The 24,599-nt window shown below is 40.6% G+C and overlaps 2 protein-coding genes across 3 annotated transcripts; one reads left to right on the top strand and one right to left on the bottom strand.

Annotated features, from left to right (window-relative positions):
- Nucleotides 1-373: 373 nt before the first annotated feature.
- Nucleotides 374-8,485, top strand: cdkn1d (cyclin-dependent kinase inhibitor 1D). Of its 2 annotated transcripts, none has more exons than XM_033614992.2 (3): nt 374-532; nt 3,950-4,431; nt 5,100-8,485. In XM_033614992.2, the coding sequence occupies exons 1-3, from the start codon at nt 522-524 to the stop codon at nt 5,156-5,158; spliced, it is 552 nt and encodes a 183-aa protein (XP_033470883.1). In that variant the 5' UTR covers nt 374-521; the 3' UTR covers nt 5,159-8,485. The 2 variants fall into 2 exon arrangements, with proteins under 2 accessions (XP_033470883.1, XP_033470884.1); XM_033614993.2 differs by lacking the exon at nt 374-532 and adding an exon at nt 803-1,027.
- A 1,781-nt stretch (nt 8,486-10,266) lies between these two features.
- Nucleotides 10,267-22,742, bottom strand: slc37a3 (solute carrier family 37 member 3). Its single transcript, XM_033615395.2, has 14 exons — nt 22,622-22,742; nt 19,705-19,923; nt 17,614-17,728; nt 17,444-17,536; nt 17,249-17,332; nt 16,855-17,000; nt 16,421-16,517; nt 16,223-16,307; nt 15,743-15,951; nt 15,506-15,647; nt 14,176-14,277; nt 13,828-14,027; nt 13,583-13,648; nt 10,267-12,016 (listed from the first exon to the last, which is right to left on the bottom strand). The coding sequence occupies exons 2-14, from the start codon at nt 19,779-19,781 to the stop codon at nt 11,924-11,926; spliced, it is 1,509 nt and encodes a 502-aa protein (XP_033471286.1). The 5' UTR covers nt 19,782-19,923; nt 22,622-22,742; the 3' UTR covers nt 10,267-11,923.
- Between the last annotated feature and the right edge of the window lie 1,857 nt (nt 22,743-24,599).

Genomic DNA, 24,599 nt, shown 5'->3' with positions numbered 1-24,599 from the left:
TAATTTGATTTCCCATATTGCTTAATCTGATTGTGGTTTATCATTACAAGGCATAAGTCAGTTAAGAGGTCAAAAGTCATACACTTTTTCTCAGTTGTTCAGAGGGGATATCACTGTTCCCTCTTCACTTCTTCCATTAATAACCAAACGCACGTGATCGTGGCATCAGAGTGTTTCTTTCCACCTCACACGCCTCACCATACATCCAAATGTGGATGTGGTGGTAAAGTTGCGGGAAAAGAAGTGAAAATGGAGCGGTGTGTCCCGCTGTCACGTTGCAGTTCAACGTGACTGGAGGAGGAGGGCAGGGTGCCAAAACAAAACGTGATGCAAGCACAACACGAGAATGTGTGTCACATTTGTGGAGGACGAGGAAATGGCCGCCATTGCCAAGATATTTGACCTACTTCTTGCCGCGCTGGAAGGAGAAGTGGAGCAGAGGGGCGTTAGAGGGACACAGAGTGCAGGAGTAACAAGTTGGGAACAGGAGCGCAAAGACTGAATTTGGGGACTTTTGCATCATGTTTACAGGGTAAGAACACGTTTATGAACATTATTAACACTTTTACAGCCTAATTTTTTTTTACAACAAAATAGCATTTAATGCAGTTACGATACTTTTTTTATATAATGCATTTTGGAAGTTTTTCTGCGCATTCCTGCTGCAAGGCAACCGCAGTTTGTGTTGCGTTCATTTGCTGTAAGAATTTAGAGTACCTCTGTTTACCTCCTGGCTGCGCTCCAACAAAGCATGTTTTGATGGGGGCCACGTGACCGAGTCCTCTAGTAGGAGGACGTCCCCGCTGTCTTTAGAGTCCATAAACAAGTCTCAGATAAGGGGACACGCAGGACCGACCCTCCTCGTGGGCAGTGGCTCCTTAAACCTCTCAACGTGACACTGTTTGTTTCCACGGTGCTGTCAGGGACACCTTTCATTCCTCTGAGTGGATGAACTGTGCGGAGTTTGAGGACCAAACACTCGCGAAACTTTTCAACTTTTGAATACTTTGTGGTATTGACGTTGATGGTAAGAGGGGGGTTTATACTGTTTCTTGTCTGTTTCTTTTTAAACTTTAATATTTATCCGTGAATTTCGACTATTTGGTTTGTTTAGGTTAATTTTACACTGCGCAGGATAGATGTTAGCTGAAGGTGACGCAGTTTTAGTACATTTTCGTCGCTTTGCCAGTCGTTAAAACGCATTTTAAAGTGCCAGCTCCTGTGTAAATGTTAATTAATACTCCTTTATTGTTGTTCGCAATATTTGAAATAGTATTATGTGTCTGTTGTGTGTACAATATGACTGACAAGATGCGGGTTGTTTGTGTGTCGCATCTCATTGACCTACATCAGCAGTGAATCTAACTGCGTCACCAAGTCCACATCAAACTTCACAAAGCCTTTAAGTGAACTTTCTGCTGTTGTTTTATTGACTTTTACACGGTATTTTGCTTTGGTTGCAGATATAGTAGGTGCATTTTTAACTTTTTGCGTTATTATAAAGAAGTTTTTGGGAGATATTGAAGGTTTTTTCGGTGTTTTCCTTCAAGCGGTGACACCGACTTCAGTAATTTGATCTGCATACCGCGCCCACTTCATTTTCGACGCAAACAACTTTCACTCGCAGAGAGCAGCCCTGTTAGTGAAAGAAAGCAATTATGGTTTTGGTTTTGTGTTGTTCCATCAAGTCTTTTGCTATTAATCCAGCTCTGAAGGAAACATAAAGGAGGAAAGTGAAATTGTGCGGGTTGAATCTTATGATTGGTTGTGATTCGAGTGGAACGCACTTAGGAAAATGTTTGATTTTGTCGCCTGCTGTGGTTTCCTACACATGGCTTGTAACAGATTATACAAGCAGACAGACATGGTTAAATTACAGCCTATTTAGGAGGTGAAAGTGCTCTTTTTCTAGCCATATATTCAGTACGTGTCAACACTTGCGCAACCCTGTGTCTCCCCCCCTTAGCCCCCTCTGGGGCCGGCCTCTCACTTCTGTCTTCAAGCTGATCTTGGCCTAAAATACCTGATCTAATGGCTTGATGGTAACTTTACACACTTCTTCCTTCTGTGTTTAAACTAAGGCCAGAATGTGGCAATATTCTGTGTAGAAGTTTTTGTGCTATCTCTTTGTAAAGTAGAAGTTTGGGCAGGGCTGGATTAACCCACTATGGGGCCCCTTTTCAGCTTCCCACACCCCTTGTCCACAAGCCACTTTGTTATCATGTGATGACATGCAAATGTATTGAGGTATATGCACCATTTAAGCACAATATTAACTGAAAGGTTGTTTTGATGCAGGCCCTCACATTCAAGACCAAAGAGGATCAAAGGCAAAATCAAAAGATAAAATATAGGAGCTAGTTTGGGGCCCTCATTAATGGGGTTAACATTGTCTGTTAATGATGCATATCACCTCACAAATATGCATTAAGCCTTTTACCAAAAAACGGTTGAATTTGCCTTTGGGGGACCCTGAGGGTCTGTGGCCTACTTTGCTCAGCTTGTAATCTAGGCTTTCTTTGAGGAGGGGATAAGATCTGTGAGAGGAAAAAAACATATGATGGGGAAATGATGGGCAAAACCAGCAGGGGCATTTGTTAGTGAGAAATAGTTTAGTTTAGTTCAGAAATCTGTACCAATTTGGAACATTCAAGAGGGATAGGCAGCCTTAAGTTCTTCAGCCTCTCTCCAGATTTGTGGGTATAACAAAAAATATACGGAAATGAATAAGTGTTATTTTTTAACATTTTAATTTTGATTTCTTGAATTCTCCAATCATAAAAACATGTAGCCGATACACGGAGAAAAAAATAAAGTTTAAAACATTTCGTCAACTTAAATGTCTGTCATAAGTCTATGGCCTGGTACCTTTTCCCTTTAAAATTTTGCAGATCCTTAGCAGTGGTGACTAGCCCTAATTCCAAATCCACAAACAAAGAAGTTTTTGAGGAAAAATGGAGAACATAATAGTGCCTGGACGGATTTGTCACCGTTGATGCTGCAAAGTTTAAGTATCATATAATTGTAGTAAAACATGGCAGAGTCACCACCTTGTGGTAAAACATATTAATAAAGGCTCATTTAGAGGCAATAGACTGTGTTACCTTTGTTTTAAGGCTCAAATGTTTTTTGACCCCCATAAAGATTATTATTGATTTATTTTTATTTTTTGATGGTAGAGGGTGCTTTTTAGATAAGAAAAAAGCCATATGTTAGACCTTATATAGTGTAGTATTATATCAGCAGAGAACCATATATCTCTATAGTAGCTACTGCCCATCCCAGAAAGCACATATCATCTTTCTTTTCTTTTTTTTTTTTACTGCTGAAACTTGGCTGATAAAGCCCTGAGGCACAGAGAGTACAGACTCAGCAGGGATGTGGTTATCATCCACCTACATGTAAAACTATATCTCACTCTATGTAGAGATAGTGCAGGTTGTGAGGCAATAAAGTTGGCGATGAATGGTTGAATGTTATTGTAGAAGTCAAATGTAGAATTCAGCAGTGTTGCTCTAATGAGAAGTCGCAGGTAGCAGATGTGGTATGTGTAAAAAAATTCTCACAAGCAGCTTGCACTGGCCCTTTCTCTATATGTGACCTGTTGACCTTCACTGTCGACCTTTGACTGGCAGACACCAGAGCAGGTGGAGCATCAGGTTCATTTTGACACGGCAGGGCAGTGAATTTTGTAGGAGATTTATTTGGTGTTAGTTCAGTTACCTGTTGCTGCAGTAATTACTCAGCGGGTTAGTGCACACGTGCATTTGATCACATAAAACACAAAGGTGCCCAAGAGGGCAGATACTGCTGGTGTGAGGGGGGTGTGGGCATTTAATAGCTTGTATGTTTGTGAGTAATCTGTGCCAGTAAAAAACCAGATCACACCTCAGTGAAATTCTGCAGGCCTAACACTCAGCCTCTAACACTTTTTTTTGTTCTCCGACAGGGACATGGCGATGGCCCGTCCATCAACATCATCAGCAGGACCAGCTGCAGCATCTAACCCAGAGCTCCCACGCCTGGGGGGCATTGAGGCCTTGAAATTGAAGGTGGGGCCGGTGCGGAGGAACCTCTTTGGGCCAGTGGACCACCAGCAGCTGCAGAAGGACTTTGAGCGGCTGCTCTGCATGAACATGGAAGTGGCCAAGAAGCGCTGGAACTTCGATTTCCAGAGTGAAATGCCGGGAGAGGGCTCCAACATCGAGTGGGAGGAGCTCAGGTACCAGGATGTGCCGGCGTTTTACCGCAGCTGCACGGTCAGGCCAGTGACACGTCCGGTGACCAAGAGGCGAACGTCGTCCTCGTTAGGGGAGAGTTCCCCAGGGTCCAGCAGCTCGTCCGGGTCTGGGGATGAGTACCTGGAGGTGACCACAAGGGGGTGCTACCGGATCCAGTGGCAAGGAAAACGCAGACAGGCTGCCATCACAGGTCAGTCCAGCAAATATCAAATTAGGGATGAAATTTTGCTTTCAGTAGCCCAACACCAATTTACTGGCAACTAACGTGTACAACCTAGCTAGCGGTGGCACTCATTTGGCGATTTCCACTAGTAATTGCTGTGGAAAACTTTCTGTGCTGTGGTACCACTTTCCACGTCGCCTGGTGAGTAAGCGGCTTCATTTCGAGCCACCAATCCGCTTTAGCATTGTTAGCTAGCTGACACTGCTAACTGTGCTAGCAGAGCTAACAGTGACAATGTACTTAACAATGCTAAAGGGGTTATACGGCTCAAAATTGAGCCACTTTCTTATCGGGCGACTTGGAGGGTGATGGTAGGCTGGGCGCAATGTTCCACAGTTGTGCTATTGGATCATGATGGCATTACTAGCAGTAATCACCAAATGCTTGGCACCGCTAGCTAACGTTAGCTCACAACAGACCTGGATTTTGCACAGAGCAGTAAACTGAAGAGTAGCAAAATTAAGCTACATAGCGACATACACAACTGGTCAAACTTTTCCTTTACCACTGTTTTATTTTCTTGACCCAAATCGTGAGACTGTTCTATAAAATTATACAGGAAAACTAGGACAGATTTTAGTTATGAGAATGTTTGTATTTTTCTTGACTTTGCATCGTCTTCTTTCACCCTACAGATTTCTTCAAGGTGAAGAAGAGGAAGCTTCTGCATTACAAAGCATCCTCTCGACAGTAGAGCAGCACTAGACCCAGCGACGATCACTTTGTGGTCGACACCCCTCTACACCTCACCTCATATAGATATGTGTCATATCATATGTATATATGTAGCAATTTGTAACGGACTGTCCGCAAGCTCATTTAGCATGGGCTTAAAAACTCCTCTGACACCATATACCTTAAATGTTCAGCACAAGGAAGCTACCATTTTCCTAGCTAATCAAGCTCAGACTTTAGGAACGGTTTTTGTTGATAATTATATATATGATATTGTTATTCTACATACTGTTTTCCTCAGCTTTTGACTATACTGTGAAATGATGTTGAATGCACTCTCAACAGAAAACAGGCTCTAGTTGTAAGAAGTTAATTTTCCTCTGAACGGGCCTCGGATAGTATTTGACCTCGACCTTTTTTCTCCCTCTTGCTAAAAGTCATAAGAGGTTTTGATTAGATGACTTACTATTCCTGGCCTCGCAACACACTTAGCCTTTAGTCTCACCCCAGGGCCCTGATAGCACGAGTCAAGCAGCGCAACAGTGATTAGCTCCAGGGCAAAGGTCAACGGTGGAGGCTCAGCGATGAGGTAATGCGGCTGACCTGTACAACAGTGACTTAAATTCCTATGTGACTATTTATTTATTATTCACGATGCTAGGTCATCGTCAAAAACAAAAAAAAAAAAAAATTGAAAAGCAATGCAATGTGTAAAACGAGGTAATATAAGGTGTTTGTGGAAACCTGTGCCATTGCCCCCAAATTCTGCCTGAGACATAAAGTCATTATGGCTCACCTTCACTCCACTGTTGCAACTTAAAAATATCAGCCATTTAAACAAAAAACATACAAACTACAAATCATATTCCCTTTTTGCTTGTATTATTTGGGCTGTAAAAATCTGTATATTTTTTTGGCAACAGACCAGAACATACCTTATTTAGTTGTATGTTTTGTCAGCTTCATGCTTGTAATAATGTAGCATTTCCCACTCTTTGCCTTCATGTGACGTCATGTAGGTGTTCAATACACCTCTGTCCTCCATGAAGAGAGTGTAGTGTTTTATCACTGTGTCGCAGCTCGGAGGAATCCAAACTTTTGGTTCCACTTTTGCCAATGTTTTTTTTTTTTTTTTTAATATGAAGAGTCAGAGCTGCTTCACTTTTTCTCTGTTCCTGTGCTGTGCTATAAGTGTTTGTGTACATATGCATATAAGTGTTTGTGTATGAATGTGCTGGTTTGGTGTTTATCTTGAGGTTTTTTGTTTTTTTTTACGAGTTGTGGCAGCTGAGGCAGTTGAACCAAAGAGAAATTGCGGTGCCATTAAATTAGAAACACATCCTTTGTACAAGTCGCTCGCTGTTTGAGTGATCAGTCACGGGGTCACAGAAAGTCCCAAACACGTCTAGAGCTTCAAATATGTAGTGTAAACACACCACAACTGCTCAACTGACAGTTTTGGTGACTCACAGGGGCGGAGCAAGGGGGTGTTTCTGGGGCTCCAGCCCCAAAATTTACCCAAAAGCCTCAAATCTGGGCTAAAAACTCTAATGTAACCCAGCCAAACATTGATTTTCTGAACCTTACTCCAGCATAGCATCACAAAAACAGGGTTCAAGATTGGTAGTGCTGTTAAATCCAAATTTTTCCCCAAACATCGGGCATTTTTTAGGCGTTCTGTTATCTCAGATGGCTTGAAAAAAAATGTATAAAGCTGCCACAAATGATAGGAAAAAAATTACTGACCTTGCCCTAGGTTTACACTGAGCCCAGAGTGTTTACACCGCCTGGCTCCGCCCCTGGTAACTCAAACAGGATGTGCCTACTTTTTTCCCTACGTACAGTCATTCTAATTTGTACATGGATAAAAAGCCATAGGATTAATCCACTCTTACTACCTCATAAAGTAATTCAGTAAACATACAAATAAAAACCAGCGTAGCTCAGGTTGTTTGCATCTACAGGTGAAAGAGAGATGGAGAGACAGAACGGGGGGGTGGGTTCTTATTATTTTGTTGTGGTAAAAGCTGTCGAGGTTCAGCGCTCCGTGTAGAGTTTCACATCAGGTAAAAGAGTCAGTGTGTCAGAGCGGGGCCCCAGCTCCGAGCAGAGGAAACTCCGCTCCCTCGGGGGTGGGGGGGGGGCAGCTTTTGTTCACTTGGCTTTGACAGCTTCCCCCAGAAATAGACAGAGCCGAGGGATAGCGGTGGGGGGAAGGACGAGGAAAAAAGGGACAGAGTTTAATAAGGGAACCTTTGCGAGAAAACGTCCCAGACCCCTCGTGGATCAAAGGATCTCTCCAGCCAGACAAGTGGCCTGTGATTCAGACACGCTTTTGTCTGCCCCCCTTTAAAGCCTCTCAGTCTCTCTTTCATGAACCAAGCGCCTCAGTCTCGGCGAGAAATCGGCATGAAAGCAGTCGTTCATAATCATGTTAACTCTATCGTGGCTCAACAAGGCGATACTTCACAGATCTCAAAACAGCAAACACGGCTATTTGAAATTGTTTTAAATAAGTCAGAATTACTTGTTTGTTTTGTCAACTTATCTACGTGTGTGAGTGTGTGTGAGACATTGTGTGTGTGCACCTATCTTCTCAAAACTTTTAAAGTCTATAATAACTTATTTTGAGTTTGTATCATTTGTTATATAGGGAGATAATTATAAAGTCCCTATTTCCTATGGTATAACTAACTAATTGTGTTATTTCTGAAACTATATCTTTGCACTACTTAAAACATTGTTGACAAGAGAACTATTTTTTTTATGGTAATCTTAAAAAAAAACAAACATACAAATACTCACTGAGAAACCGAGGCACGGATCAGGACATTTCTTGACATGTATTTATTTTTTCCTCAGATCAGACACGCTGTTAAACAGTTTCTAACATTTGTTAATTAGGATTTTTTTGTAGCCTTGTTAGTCTTGCTCGAGTCTGTTAGGTGGAAAAAGTAAATCAAGGAAAACTAAAATGATAAAAGTCAAGACAGATCTGTTAGTGTCTCACTGTGCCCAAGCAAACTTGGCTTTCCTTACTCAGCTCTCGCAGCTATATCAAAGTGTAGCGTTTTTTTTTTGTGTTAAACTTTGTATATGCATGAATGTATGATAATCTTTGTACACCATTTGTAATAATTTCATGGTAATTTAAATGCTGTTGTGTGTACCTTTGCAACATGTAAGAAGTGTATTTGTATGGGATCAGAATCATCCTTTTTGATGATGTTTGTAAGGAAAATATATTGTTTGGTTGTTGGTGCACTGTTGCCTTTTGTATTGTTGATTTCATATAGCGTGCTCAAAATAATAAAATGAATGAATGAGACTGATACGAACTACAAAATATTGGTCTGGAGTATTTGTTTCTACTTGTGTTTTCAAGTGTGCTAAGCATGGATGTACTAAGAGAAGCAGAGGAAGACTCAAACTTCGAAGAGAACACCTAAAATGTTATTTCCATCGCCTAGATAAGTTAAATCAATATTTGTGAACATGAGCTACTCTCTATGAAAGCCAGAAACCAGAGAAGGAAGTCTCACACTTGTCATGTATAAGTATAAAGTCTGGAGCTGCCCCAGACTTTATACCCTATGACAAAAAATTTAGTTTTCACACTCTAGTTTTTGGATTTGGGAGAGAGTTGTTTGTGTTTACTTATATTTTTAGACTGTCTTACACCATGCAAATAACTAGTATGAATTTTGAAAATGGATGCAGTTCCCCTTTAAAGTGTCTTCTTGATTAACAGCACCCCTTGGTGTTTTTAATGCAAAACTGCACATACAGTCAATCATTGACAATGATGTGGCTGACAGGGAAACAGTATTTTTCAGCCTGGACTCTTTTTTTCTTTGTCTAAGTGACTAATGGAGACAACATTTTTCCGAAATTGGTCAAATATTGAGCAAAAGGTCTGCAGTCGGCAGCGACAAAACAATTTTCTCCCACTAAAAGTGCTTGTTTTTGCCACTGACAGGCTCAGTTTGTTATCACAAGACAGGACTCTAAATAGATATTACATGTTTTTCTCACTGAAGGAGAAGTCTTGCTCTGAAATATCGTGGACTTTACGATATGCATTATGCACTATATCATAGCATGCAGATGTTTTATCATCTAAGCTATAGTGTGCTGGAGCAGCAGGGTGAAGGCAGCAGATGCTAACAGACTCAATGAGCTCACCAGGAAAGCTGGTTCTGTCCTGGGAGTGGAACTGGAGGCTTTAGTGGAGGTGTCAGAGAGGAGGATGTATTCTGGACAATGCCTCTCACCCCCTGCATGCCACTCTGGAATCATATCAGAGCCGCTGTAGATTGAAACCACCGAGGAGCACCACAGAATGCTTCAGGAGATCTTTCTACCCGTGTCCATCAAACTGTATAACTCCTCCCCCTTCTGTAGGGAGGAGAGCTGAAACAAAGGTCACTGACGGCAATATTTACCTACATTAGGTGCACAATTAACTTATATGTTGCACATCGTTACTTGATTATCATGATCACTTGTCAATATCATTTTCTCAATCATGTGCAATACTGCTTCTTACTGTTATATCATATTCAATATAACATTTATTATCAGGTGCAGTCTGTTTTTTCCACCATTTTAGTTCATCATTAGTAACTCTTGTACTTACCTTACTACTACTGTTACTCTATTAGGCACTGGTTTTGCTTTTGCTCCTTGAAAATGCTTCAGTCTTATATATTTGTATATTCTGCCAGATATTTAACACTCTATGGTTCTAAACCTGGGCCCAGTGAGTGACCCTGACCTGGGAAACCAGTGATAGTCTGGTTGTTACTGGTTGTGAACATTAAATTGTGGTTACTGTACTTAGTGTTACAGATTACACTATGCTATGCTGTCTGTCCTCCAACAAAACAATCTCTTCATGCCACGTCTTACTCTAACTCTTACAAACATTTCTACTGTTGTTTTCTTGCAGTCACAAGGCCATAGGAAAAGAGGGTACAGGTTAAAAAACACTTCCCTGTTGATGCAACTTAGAAGCTCTAAAATAAAGTTCAGTAAGGATACACTAGTTACGAGACCAAAATAGTAAAGATAAAAAAAAGTCTACCTCTGTCATAACTTATGTGAATTATTCTGTCAGTAACACAATTTGCAAAATGTAATTTGCATTTATTTCAAATGAAAATTTGCATTTACATTAGTCAAAACTTAAAAAGTACACATAAATAAAAAAAAAGTAGACCACAGATAGTGTTACACATTCCACATACATGTCAATTTACATTCCTTTACAGTTGGCAAGTTCAGAGACATCAGAGGTGCAGGTCTCGTCTGAAGCTCCAGTGCTTGAGGTTTAGCTTAGGGAGCATGTCTCGTACCAGTGATGATGATACAAAGATGCTCTGATGTCACTTTCCCAGATGTTTAAAGCACTTTACATGATCTACATGTAACGGAGCACACGACCTGCTGTGTCTGTTGGCAACAGTGACCGGAAAATCACAAATTCTGGGTTCTTTTTATTGATTTCAACTAAAAACCATCTTCCACAGAAATTATGGCTGTTTACTGACCACAGTGTCTAGTAAAGGTAAAGCAGACAACCTGCCCAAACATTAACAGGCATATGGCTGGTGTCGTATGATCATTTCCCACCATGATCATCAGTAATTATGTCGTAAAAGATGATTATTTACCGTCACTGGCTTTAAAACGTGAAAACAAATCTGTTCAGACACAGATTCAAGTTCCTCAAACAAATCGTGCAAATATGCAGCTTCCACTTACAAACGGGCAAAACTTGTTCTTCTGTAACGTCAGTATGCAGCTTAGACTTCAATGTGCATTAGTCATGCTGCACTGTAAACTGAAAGTGTGAGACGAGACGATAGATGTTTCATGTTTCTGTCAGTGCGTGTTTGCGTGAGGGTTTTGGCAGCGATTGCTTGTGACTTAAGACACTAAAACTTGAAAAAGGAATGAGGAGATACTGACGACACATACACAGAATCGAGAGAACCAGTCCCCGTATACCGTATTAGAGTTTCTAACCCTGATTACACAAAACTGTACACAAGAGAAATCAAGAGGCTGCGAGAAATTTCCCAAAAGTGTTTCACTAAAATCTTCAGTTTCATTACTGTACTACAGTGCAAGATTCATCATCTCAACCAAAAAAACAACAAACATATCATACATATATACAAAAGCTAACAATAAATTTCTACATTACAGTTATCATTCACATTCTTCAGACAATCCCGACCCCCAACATGTCTCAGAGGCTGACCTTTAAGTTAAGAACTCCTGATTTAAAAGGCCAAAAATGTATTCAACTTGACTCTAGTCTAGAGCATCTATATTTTAAAAAGTTAATTTTTTACATCCATTTAAATCCTAAAATATATACAGTGGTACATTCTGTGATGGCCCTGCGAGGCCTGAATCCACAGATTAGACAGCTAGATCCCTTTAAAAGCCTTTTTCAATCAGGCACTTCAGCTCAACTGCTAAATCCTCACACTGAAGAAGTGTGTAATTACATTTTTTAGGCTTTTAGTGAGTGGATAAGACGTCAGTTTTGTGCTCAAAGTCTCTCTACCTGCTCACATGGGTGTTAACAGACAAACAGTGGTCATTGTGGGAGTTAAACTCTCTAAATCCAGGTCACCGTAACCATCGTGGCTGTGAGAAACAGCATCCTACAAATTCATCTACCTCCCTAAACTCACCTAAAAGGAGTTTGTGAGCAGCTCTGTTATCACTGATAAGATTAGGGAACACTGGCTGGCAGATGTTGAGGCGTTCACAGCTGGCGACGCAGCGCTTGTCTGTCTCTCCACATGGCACGCACCTCCTTGACGATCAAAGGAGTGATGAATAAGATGCTGCCCCCTGTCTGTACCAAAGAAAAATACAAGATTTGAAGTGATTTGTTAATTTACTGCAAACAGCAACCTCTGGGGCTGCAGTTCAGTCAGGAACACTTTAATCAAAGAGAACTTTATTTCCATTTGCAGTGTTATATTTGACGGCATGGCTCTGTACTGGGGCCCCTCTGCCTTTCCTCAGGCCTACACAGAAAGCCACTTCCACGCGCCTATGTGGAAAGGCGGAGAGAGCATACCTCTCTGCCCTTCCATGTGCAAATAAGGACTGCCCCTCCTGCATCAACGGAGTATGTGCGGAAAGAGTGTGGCCTTTTAAACCCCTGGGAGTCCATGTTTCTGAAGATCTCTCCTGGTCACCCAACACCACAGTGACACTATACAGCGCACAGCAGAGACTTTACTTCCTCAGAGAGCTCAGGAGGAACTACATGGAGAGGAAGCTGCTGGTGGCGTTCTACCGGGCAACCATCCTCACATACTGCATCACCGTGTGGTATGTAAGCTGCGCTGCTGCATCTAAAAAGGCTGTGCAAAGAGTCATCAAGTCTGTAGAAAACATTACCGGCTGTCCCCTACTCCCCCTGGAAGAACTTGCCACTTCATGCTACGTCGACAGAGCAAAAACATCATCAAAGACCTCTCACACTGCTCACCAACTCTTTGAACTGTTGCCATCTGGCAGACGCTACCGAGCTGCCAGAACATGAACCACCAGACTGAGAGTTTCTTTCCCACAGCCATCAGCACTCTGAATAAAACAAATATCAAATCATGTCTGGTACTGCAGTTCTGCCATCCAATAAGCACTTTGCTGCACTTTAAATACTTCTAGTTCTATAGATTTAGAGTATAGGTTTAGCTGTAGCTGTCGATATCTCAGTGTCTTCGTTCATCAAAGTTAACTGTAACATTTTGGTCAATCAAAAAAAGTCTTGTTCAGCATTCGTTTGTATTAATAGACCCTCTAGGGAGTCAGATGTTAAGTTTGTCCACTGAGTACATATTGTTTAATGGTTTTAAGCCTGTTTTTCGCGAACAAAAGTTAGCAAACGTTAGCAAGCTAGCAGCTAGCATTGGCATTAGTTCCACCCTCTTGTCCAAATATGGTCACTTCTGGCTACAAAAAAAAATCCAAGATGGCGACGGCCAAAATGACAAACTCAAGGCAAGTAAACAAAACAATGGGTGACGCCATAGTGGCTACTTCCAATATTCTATACACATGCTCTGGTGTTGCTGTAGGTGAGGATACACTCATTTTTTTTTTTTTTACCAGTGAACAAACGTGATGATGAAAAAGATGGAGTCACATAAAAAACATCAAGATATAGGGTTATCACTGAGAAAGTCATATTTATGTAAACGTAGTGTATAAACAAACACCTGTAAGACAGGCCTTTATAGCAGCAGGCATTTTGACTTACAGTAGGTAAAGCACAGGTGCTACTAAGAACATTAACAATGACTCCGTTTGTTCACAGCTCTTATTATCTGCACCTGTGTGTTCTCCAGTGTGACATGTCAAAATGTCTTTGTTAAAAAAGGCCTATTGGACTTCCAGGAATTCATCTTACCATGACAACGAAGAAGTAGAACACGCACATCCAGCCCAGCTTGCTCTCTAACAGGGAGACCAGGTACTGGAAGATGAAAGAGATACAAATGCACAAGTCAGATGTCGATCTGTGGGTGTAACTGCAGGTATAGTACATAGCTGCATACTCTGACAGTGTCAAAGTAAAGCTAACATCCAAAGCTAAAACTCACACACTTTTATATCTTTTGTTTTCATTTAATCTTTTTTTCTTTGTGAAATTACCTGTCCTGCAGCAGCTCCTATACTTCCTGTTCCGTCGACTATGCCAGTGACAGTAGCCAAAGCCTCCTGACTGCCCCTCAGCGCCTCCTGTCTCCCCAGGTCAGCAGATATGGCAGAGCTGATCATATTCGATGGGCCACCGATGAAGAAGCCGGTGGTGGCCAACAGCACGGCGTTGATCACCTGGTCATTGGGTGAGTCTGAGGAGGATGGAAGAAGAGAGACAGAGAGTAGAGCTGTGATACTGTGGTAATGCCGCCATCAACCTTATATTATGTTTTGGTCGATTGTTGCTGATTGATTTTTTTGTTGATGGATTGATAATTTAATCGTAAACTCTATACTCACGGCTGTATCCCACTAGGGCTCCCATCGCCAGAAGCAGACTCATGGCCAACACTGGAGCTCTCTTTCCCATGAAGTCAGAGATCAAACCCTGAACTGTCCCTCCTGATACAAACAAACAGACCGTTAACATCCAAACTCTGAGGAAGTTTACGTAAAATGTTTAAGTTGACTTATGCAATTATGAATAAAGCTAAAAAGCACTGTAACATACAAGCCAGTGTTAACAGAATATTACCTATATAATGAACCCAAAATGCACTTTAAGATAACAAAAACAACAAAAACATAGGGGTAAGAGACACATTTCAGTTCCCCAATATTCCATCTTCAACCATGTTACGGCACTCTGACATGCTTTAGACCTGTGCAATCTGCCTATTATACTGTCTCTCTTGTTTTCTCTTGTATAAGTGGGGTATAAATATAAATATGCATTCATACATTGTCTCTGATGGATGACCAGTCTTTGTGAGTTGTTCTTTATTTTGTTGTCGGAATATTAATTCAGGGTGTACATTTAACAACTATACCTTACTTTTTAGAGAAGGGATGGTATTATTAATTTTCTCTTTTATCCTTTATCATTATTTTTTTCACTGTAAATTGTTATTTTATTTTATCTTTTTTTCCCACATAGACTTTTGGAATACGTATTACTACTCTTTATTTTATTATTTTTTTATTTATTTGTTTTTATTTTATTTCAATTTTATTTTTTTCTATTTCTGTCGGTTTCTGTCTTTCTATTTCTTCCCTATTACCTTTTCTTTCTGTTTCTTTTTCTTTCTATTTCTAGTTTGTATGTTTCTATTTCAATTTATTTCCTCTTCTTCACCTTTTTTTTTTTTTTACTTATTTTTTTATTATAACTATCACTATCTCCCTATATCTCCATGTACAGTATAGATGCATTTACCTGTGTATATTTACTTCTTCAGAAACAGGCATTAAATCTTAGTCACTGAACTACTGATTCATGAATGTCCTAAAAATTTCAATAAACAAAATTGGAAAAAAAGACAACAAAATGCACTTTAAGGTACTACATATGTTTTATATTATATTAATTAATAATTTTGGGTGAGATAAATGCACATATGTGTGTTTGAAAAAAAAAAAAAAGTAATATCAAAGCTTTGACACACACACACACACACACACACACACACATCATATCCAAAGAAATCCAATGTCTTTATTGCATCTTATTTTTTACTGTCCAGTACTAAATTCCTTTAAAAAAGTGATAATTTTTCAATGACTTAAATTTCAAGGAGACTATGATTAGATAAAAGATGGAAGAAAATGCAGAAATCTGCCTGCCACTCACCGATGATTCCTCCGACATCGTACCACACAGACAGGCGGTCGGCCTCCGCCTCCTTCCACTTGTAGTTGTTGCTCAGGTAGTAAGGAAGCCAGAAGAAGAAGGAGTAGTTGACCAGCTTCAGACACGCATAAGCCAGGGAATACTGCAGAACAAACAGAGTAGAAATGTATTTGTATTGTTTAATCTCTGTTTGTTTAAGAGTGCCTTTGTGTTGACTTGTTGGAGGAGTGGACTCACAGGTAGCACTCCAGGCAGGCAGAAAGCCTGGCAGAAGCCGATGGCTTGAGGAGTCTCGGCCAGAGGTTCATCCGGCTGCTGAACGGAGTGGAATGGTCTGCCATACACCTCCACCTCCACCTCATCCTCCTCGTCGCTCATCAGAGGCCTGTGGCTGTCTGTGTCTGTCTCCACTGGACTCAATCCAGTCTCTGACTCCAAGCTCAAACCTGCCACAAACAAACACACAGTCAAGCTCAAATTCAATCAATTTAGGCAATCAGGACACTAACTGCCTCTATTTCTAGTTCAAGATGGCTTCTGTGAGAATGAGGTCAGTTTAAATTCAACATAGAGTCTAACACATACAAGATTTCATAAGATTTCCTCTTATGAGGTTAGGTGGAATACTGTCAACCGAGCAGCATTTTTAGGGTAACCTAAATACACTGTAAGTACACAAACGGCACATTTTTCTGACATGTTCGCTGTGGTCCTTACCGACTTCTTTTGGGGAGGTTAGTAGGCCAAAGAACACCACCACCCCGCCAGCAAACTGCACCACTGAGGTCACCAGGAAGGCATACTGCACACAGCAACATACAGTACATCATGTCACAGTTTAGCTGCTGAGGAAATTACAGTAAAAGGTATCAATAAATGTATGTGTGTGTGTGTGTGTGTGTGTGTGTGTCTTACCTCATATCCATACTTGAGCACGCTAGAAGCAAGAAAGGCCCCCAGGATGTTGCCCACAGAGGCACAAGCACTCCACAGGCCAAACACGAAGCCACGGCTGGAAAACATCATCATGAGGGTCAATTAGAGAAAGTTAGAAATATAAAAGTATTTCATTCAGTCTGTTCCATTTTCAGATTAAAAAAAAATTACGTCCTGTTGCTGAGGAAAACTGAGTCTAAATGGCGTCTATGTTTTGGCAGCAGCTCCAGTGAATGGATGTCATTGTGCGAGTGTGAGCGTGTGTGTTTCCGTGTGTGGGTGTGTATCATAAAGCTTCACTTTACAGACACCAACTTGACTAAATATTTTAAAGCTGGATAGATGTTGCAGCTGTAATGCTTTCAGAAACATCAGATAAATGCCGGTTTTGCAAACAGAGAAATGTCACGCACCCCGCCTTGCCGAACCAGTTGCCCATGACGGCCACCACACAGGGCCAGACGGCTGACTGCAGCAGGCCGTTCAGCACCCACAGGCTACAGTACAGATAGACGTTGTAGAAATGGAGCCATTCGGTGAGAGTGCCAAACACGAACTCCTGCAAACACACAGACAGCCACAGTTGTATTCTGAAAATATTATGCGCATATATAAGTGATGAGACAAAAACAGATCCTTTAGGTCATTATATTGAGAAACTGTGGAAATAATGACTCAGTATTTCAAAAATAGTAAGTAACGTTACCAAGGAAAAATTGGGTTTCCATAAGGAATATTCAATTAAAAAAAAAGAACCCTATCAAGATCACACACACAGCCAAACACAAGTTCCATCTGTGTACTCACCACTGCAGCAGAGCCACACAGGCCGATGCAGAGCACATAGCGCAGGTTCACCCTGTCCCCGATCACACCGCTGAGATACAGACCCTGTATGGACAGCACCAAGACACACAAAGTCACACAGAGACATTTTCTGTTGCAGACATCACTACTTTGAAAAGCTTCTTAAACAAATAAAAAATCATGTTCGCCACTCACCACTGCATATGAGAAGAGGAAGATGGAGTCCAGAGCTCCCAGGAACAGAGTGGCCTGCTGTTCATCTGCGAACAGATGATTGTCCTCCCATGTCTGGGACAGCCAAAAACACAGTTAATTACATGCTGTTTGCTCTACAACAGGGATGTAAAAGTTCTGCTGCTCAGTACCTCGCCAGGAGAGTAAGCTGGCGCGCTGGCATTCTGGACAGATGGCGTCCACTGGGCTGAGATACTGACTTTCACGTTGCTGAATGTTTTCCTGGACGCATGTAGCAACACATAGCTGGAGAGACAGAGTACAGTTTTACTCAGCAAGTAAAGGGACTTGAGAGGGATTTATCTAAACCATCCACATTGTGTGAATAGGTCAAAGGTCACACTTCAGCTGGAGGCGATGCTGAACACTTGTTTAATACACTGGCACAATAATTCTCGTTCTGTTCAGCATCAGTTTAAGCGCTAATGGTTGGAAAAATGGCCATTATTTACATGATAATATCATAATATACAATATTACCTACTGTTAGGACCGTTTCATAGTCGACACAAAGATACGCAGATGCGAACGCACGGGATGCATTGGCTGCCATGATGCGTGCTTGCGTCTCTCGATGCGTGTAATACCATGCGTTGCCAGCAGGGGAGATAATGCAAGCGATGTACTTGAAATTAACCACTTTTTGTTATTCACAGAAGAAACAGGTATGGTGGGCAGGAGGAAAAACTTTGCGAACTCGTACAGGCACTCCCCCATTTATATGACAGTTCTAGTGCCCTGCACTCTAATAAAATAGCAGTACTAGCTAGCTACAGCAGCACTAGCTAGCCGGAATGTACCGGTGACTCTGCTACCCCCTATTGCGCGAGCGATGTATTGCATTTCAAGTGTCGCCCGCGTCACTTGCGTTCAGTGTGTTGACTATGGAAGGAAGTGCGTTGCTCTTCGCCGCTTGTCTCGCTTGCCCGTGTCGCATGTGTCAACTATGAAACGGCCCTTGGTTGTCTTAGGCTACATTTGGTTACATAAGGCACCCAAAAGGTTAAATTCCAAAGTAGTAGCAGTTCAGTTCTGCTGAATAAATTCACAGTAAACACTGTATTGCAACACCTTTATGCATGAAACAGGAAATGTCTGAAATCCAGTGTGAGCCCAAATTTATCTGGTGAACAGCAGTAATCATTGTGTGCTACTATCTGATGCAGACGGCATTTTGCTTTGCTCCTGATAGGAGTGTGATACCACATCTGCTGTAATTACAGATTAACAGCAGTGACTGAACATATGTGAAGAATATGATTTAAATACTGCTCTAATTAGTGCTGCTATACATTCTTCATTTACAGGCGTTTATACATTTAGAAAATGAGCTCTGTAAAGAGAAAATACTGATGCAAACATGCTGTTAAATAAGATTATTGCAAGATTATTTCCTTTTTTGATTTTATTTTCACAATAAGCAAACATTACATTTCATTTTTACTACCTCTAAAGATAGTGTGACAACCCTGTCTATTGGAAATCACTACTTTTTGTCTGTGTTATCTTGACCTCGTCTGGCCTGGGTTAACCTTGCACGATACACCTTTCACCTACATTTACACCTCACACTCATTCATGGTGTGTTCCTGATTACTGGTGTGTTCCTGATTACTGGCTCCACTATTTTCTTGTGGTTTGTTCTTTTATCTCAGTGGGCTATGAATGATTAGTTACTTTAAAACTGCTGTAACTCCTGTAACTCTTTCCACTGGATATACTTTAAAGCAACAAGTAAATAAAGATAATCTAAAAAGCAAAATACAAAAGCCATATAAAGTCCCACTGTTACTTTACCCCATCTGGGAACATTTACAGCGGTAGCAGGTTTGAGGAAGAACTTTAAAGGAATACGTCACCCACAAATTAACCATTTGTATATCAGTTACTCACCCTGTTACCTTGAATTTGTGAAGAAAACTTGTTTTTATCAAATGCCTCAACAGTGAACCGAAGAATCCAAAAACAGCGAACATTGTTGATGAAAGTACAGAGCAAACGACAACTAAATGAGACTCAGATATTACTGACTGAGATGTGTGACAGTTTGTTAACTGGTGTTATGATATAGTTTTGCTTTTGTTTAATGGCCCCCTTTTACTCCAATTGGAGTCATGCGAGAAAAACAAAATTTCTTCACAAATGCAACGTAACAAGGGGTGTCCAATTGATTGGCAGTCATTTTCTGACTTGAAGTATTCCTTTAAGATGACCTAAATTACCTAAAGAAGGTGAGGAGGAAGGCAACCAGATGATGATGAGTGTACTGTGACAAGCAGCCACAGCACGAGGGAGGCATCACAGGGGCGGCTGGAGGTAGGAGGAGGAGGTGGAGGACGAGAAAGGAGGTGGTGGTGGTGGTGGATGAGGTCCTCAGGGGGCAACAGCAACAGGACAGGGAGGGAGTCCAGCTATAGTGTTCCACTACGACAAGCACATCACTGGGGTAATGACAAAAAAAGAAGGGATTGGAAACCAATGTTAAAATGCTCAACTCTACTAATGCACAGGACAACAGCTAATACTAAATACGAAGAGCAGAAATATATATTGGTCCTTGAATGACTAATTGAGGACACAAAACTATATTGTTCATATATGAGAGAAAATTAAAGGGCATACACATAAATAGAAACTGATGTTATGCCACCTTTGGCCCCAACTACACCCACCACACATCCCAGGTTTAAAGCTGACCATGCAGTGTTCCCAAAGTTTTAGTGTGAACCTGTTTAAGTTCTCCCAAGAATGTGGTGACCAGGTGAGAGCATTATTTTACCAGTCCTGGCTGAATATTGCACCAAAACAGGCAATATTTGTTTGTAGAAAGTATCCGTCCCTTGGGGGTAAAAGACAAGTATGAATAGATGCACCTGGGCTGAATGCCAGGGTGTGTACTGGAACCCACAGGTATCAATGGGCCCAGTGTGCACTGACTGCCTCTGAAACCATTACACCTCCCCCACCAGCCTGTGCAGCTAAAACCATGCATCCCTTCATGTCGTGTACACAGGACTCTATCCCTTTCTTCAGTCCCAATATGAGTCTGATTCAGCTTGGGAGGATCTGCTGATACTGAGTATTGATCCAATACCAGGGCTGTCTTTTCCCCTAAATTTAAAATCTGTATGCCTCACAGTGTGAAACTCATCTGACTCTTTTATTTGAAAAGTAAACACAAGCTCAGAAATTGCTGCGGCATGAAAGAATGTTACTGATAGTGAAAACACAGATTCTTTTTATGATAATGGCAATGAAACTCATTTAATGTGGATTGTTTATGGCTTTATTTTGTGGGCCAGAGACCAAAATGTTGAGAACCATTCATCTGGGAAAAATTGATATGAAAGTCAATGGCCTCACTTTCATTTCCTTGATAGATCATTTCATAATCAGCTGATGTTTTTTCACATGACTGTCACTCCACCTATGAAATCCTGCCCCTTATCTAGGCTGCTGGCCAGGGAGAGCGTGAAGCTCCCCTGTGTAGAGAACGTGTCCTGTCTATATGTGGGAATAAATCCACTTCAGCTTGACAGATCCTACAAGGCAAATGTTACTTAATTAAAAGTATTGAGGTATCATCAGGGAGTGCACTGAAGGTATTAAAAGTTAAAGTATTAAATGCAGAAAGTAGCCCCTGTGACTGTTATATTTTTTTTCCTTAATTTGCCTGGTTGTTTGGTTTGTAAAAATACTGAAAATAGTGAGAAATGCTGTCACAAGTGGCACTTTCACAATGTTTTGTCCAATCGAGTATACAAAATTCAATATGATCAAAATTATTTAAATACTTTAAAGGAAAAGCAGCAAACTCTGAAATCATGAAATGTTTTTGGTTGAAAAATAGGGCTGCAACTAATGATTATTTTCACTGTCGCTTACTGTATTGATAATTTTCTCAATTAATCAATCCGTTTGGTCTATAATATGTCAGAAAATAGAGAAAAATGTCGATCAAAGCCCAAAATGACACCCTCAGATGTCTTGTTTTTTCCCACAACCCAAAAATGTGCAGTTTAATGTCATAGAGGAGTACAGAAATCAAAAAGAGTCAAATTTAAGAGGTCGGATTCAGAAAATTTTGACTATTTTTTTTCTTTAAAAATGACGAGGGCTGGGAATCACCACAGGATCCACGATACGATATTATCATATGCTGCGATATTCTGTATATTGCAGTAAAATATATAGCAATTTATTACCTTTTATCAACAGTAAATTATGTCCCCAAAGAAAAACTTTGTAATTACCTGTTTTATCTGATAAGATTTCAGTCTGTTCACCTCACTTCAGCCATTTTTTTGCAGCAGCAAAATGTATCTAGTGGACTGAAAAAGCTATCGGTTATGTTATTCTAGTAGGCGACCTAAAGTTTAATATGTATTTGTCATATTAGTAATTTATAAACTAAAAAGAAAGTGCCATAAAAGGATAAGTAAAAGTGCCTCAAATGTGTACTTGGGTGCAGTACCTGACTAGATATACATAGCTGCATTCCTCCACACCCTGTCACTCAGTATTTCCCAATTATTTAGCAAAACACAACATCTTATCTGATCAAATAGGCCTGTAAGGCAGGTAAATGTTCACCTGCAAAATTTATGACCATGTGGTTCTGCCTGGTGGCAATTTTCAGATTCCTGCAGGTACAGGAACTGACAGGTGGGACTGTGACACTGTACACCCTGTACAGCACACCAAAGTAAAATGAAAATGTAAGCAGGAAGACCTGTTCACAGGACGCCATCAATTTTCTTTACATCTCAAAACAGATGGCTCCAGTTTGTGCCTCTGGTGTCATCACTGTTTTTATGACTTTATGGTCATAAAGAGACCATTTAGCTTGTTCGTAGGTGAAGTTCTCGTGTTTTGTTTGCAGTAGGACCCTGAAAAGGTTGTATTTTGCTATTCTTAAAGAGAGCTTTGTCCACTTCTGCTCCAACTGCTGTCCATCCCTGCCTCACTGAGTGACAAGGCAGCGTTAGCTAGTTTTATCGTTACTGGGCGACACAGCCTCGAGCTCCTCAGCCAGTTCCGGGTTCGTTAAACGTTAAAGTCACATTAAACGTCCACGAACAAAAAGTTTCCGATTATAGTGTCAAACTCTGAATAAACACGCACAAAGTATTTTCTTACCTCTCCTGCTAGTGCTGACGTTAGCTGGGTTGTTCTCGGTGTGGCAACAATCTATGTTTACAGCTGCGGTGGAGTCCTGTGTCACTGACGCTGCTGCTGCTGCCCGCAGAGCACAGCGGCGCTCTGCTGCCACCGACAGGACAGGAGTGGAATTACAGGCGTTAGAAACTGAGGAGGCAGCAGCTGTTCAGCTTTCACCTGTCACTGTGCCACTTGTGGGGGAGAGCCAGCCTATCATCATGTGCAGGCAGATTGTACATGGTTTATAAGCTGCCCCGCCAAAAACACTTCTATTACTTCAGTTCACTGCCTCACACTGCAGCAGGGATTCAGCACCAGACTTCGCCAGCATTTGAAATCTGGTAAGCCTTTGTTTTTTAAAACCACGATATCCAGTTAATTAGCTCAGTATATATGTGTTTAAACTGTGTGCAGACTACATATTAAGAGGTGGTTCTATAAGATTAGACATTGTTCTAAATTTTGTTGTGGTTAAACTTACTATTATTACAAGGTATCAAATAAAATTAGCAATACATCATATTACTTCAACAAATAACCTTTAAGCAAGATTGTGCTACAAGAAAAATGAATATATTAAAAAAGAAACATAAGGATTACAAATCCTGTCAAAAACTGTAAATATATGGAGAAACATCAGGTAATTTGGGACACTTTTTTGGTAGATTACCAAGAAAAACACCTACAATTGTGAACACTACTTTTAGTCACACTTTTAGAGCATGATATGGATCTCTGGTATATTTCTAGAAAGAAAATATGTTATTAAGTAAAATAATTTAGAAACTATGGACCTTCAAACACATCAAGAACCCCTCCTTCACTGTGATGACATGTTAAGGTAAAATGGACTAGCTGGTACAATAAAATGGAGCAGCCATGTTTGTTTGTTTCTTAATTGGTTAAATAAATTTATAGGTTCAGTCATTAATTCATTAAGTCATTGATGCAACCTAACTATTAATTTTCTATTAAAAGATCGTTCAATTTCACTGCCTAATGCGTGGTGCCATATTGTCTACAATGGATGTGTGTTTGACAGTGATGGCTAATTCTGGACTGTTGTGGCTGACATGGGGTCATCTTTAATATTTTTTAAGTGACAAAAAAATATATAAAATGTCTGTACTATAACAGGTTGGCACACAATAGCATAAGTCATGATTTTATAGCACCTGGTAGCCTAAAACATGCTGGTCTCAATTCAGAAAAAAAATTCAGATTTTTTTTGTCCCATTGTACCTGAATGCATCAGGTATGCACTCATAAAAATAAAGTGTATTGTGAGAATTAATAAGTTATCTTTGCTCTGCCCATGGTAGTTGCCTCAGACCAATAAAAAAGATTGTTTCATGTAAGGAAATTTAAAGCAACAATGCAATAACATGTTGGAGATTGGCTCCTAATATTTGAAGAGCCCAAGATGTAAAACCTGATTTGTCCCATTTAAAGTCACAAGTGTAAAAAATGGATTTTGTTGTATGCTTTCTGTACTGATTTATGGAACAGTCCTTCTGACAATAAGGATGTTACTTAATGGTCACCTCTTGAATTCATTTATATCAGGACACTTCAAAAACACTGACTGGTAGTTGGTTTCTTTCAAGATGTAACATTTTAGAGGCAGTTGCCATTTCTTTTTTCACTTGCAGCTTGCAAATCCCATTGGAACTTTCCAATTAATTTCCATGTTAGTGACTATACGTGCACCCTGAGGCACTGAGGGTGTGCTGATAAGCTACAGCTGTGTGGGCAACTGTGGCTCAAAAGCAGTTGTGATGTAAATTCCAGGGAACTTCAGATTTGGAGGGAAATAATGTAACACAGTGACGTGTGCCCCATGTGTCATCGTCGTTTTCCTGCAGCTAGTGGGCAAGAATATGATATGTAACTAGTTTCCGTCAGTATTCAGAGTCATTCATTCTACATAGTTTGCTCATAATGTCAGCTGTGAGAG

Source organism: Epinephelus lanceolatus, chromosome 23 (assembly GCF_041903045.1).
Source record: "Epinephelus lanceolatus isolate andai-2023 chromosome 23, ASM4190304v1, whole genome shotgun sequence".
NCBI classification, from domain to species: Eukaryota; Metazoa; Chordata; class Actinopteri; order Perciformes; family Serranidae; genus Epinephelus; species Epinephelus lanceolatus.
Note: the sequence above shows the minus strand (reverse complement) of the source record. Positions and strands in the feature narration are given on the sequence as shown.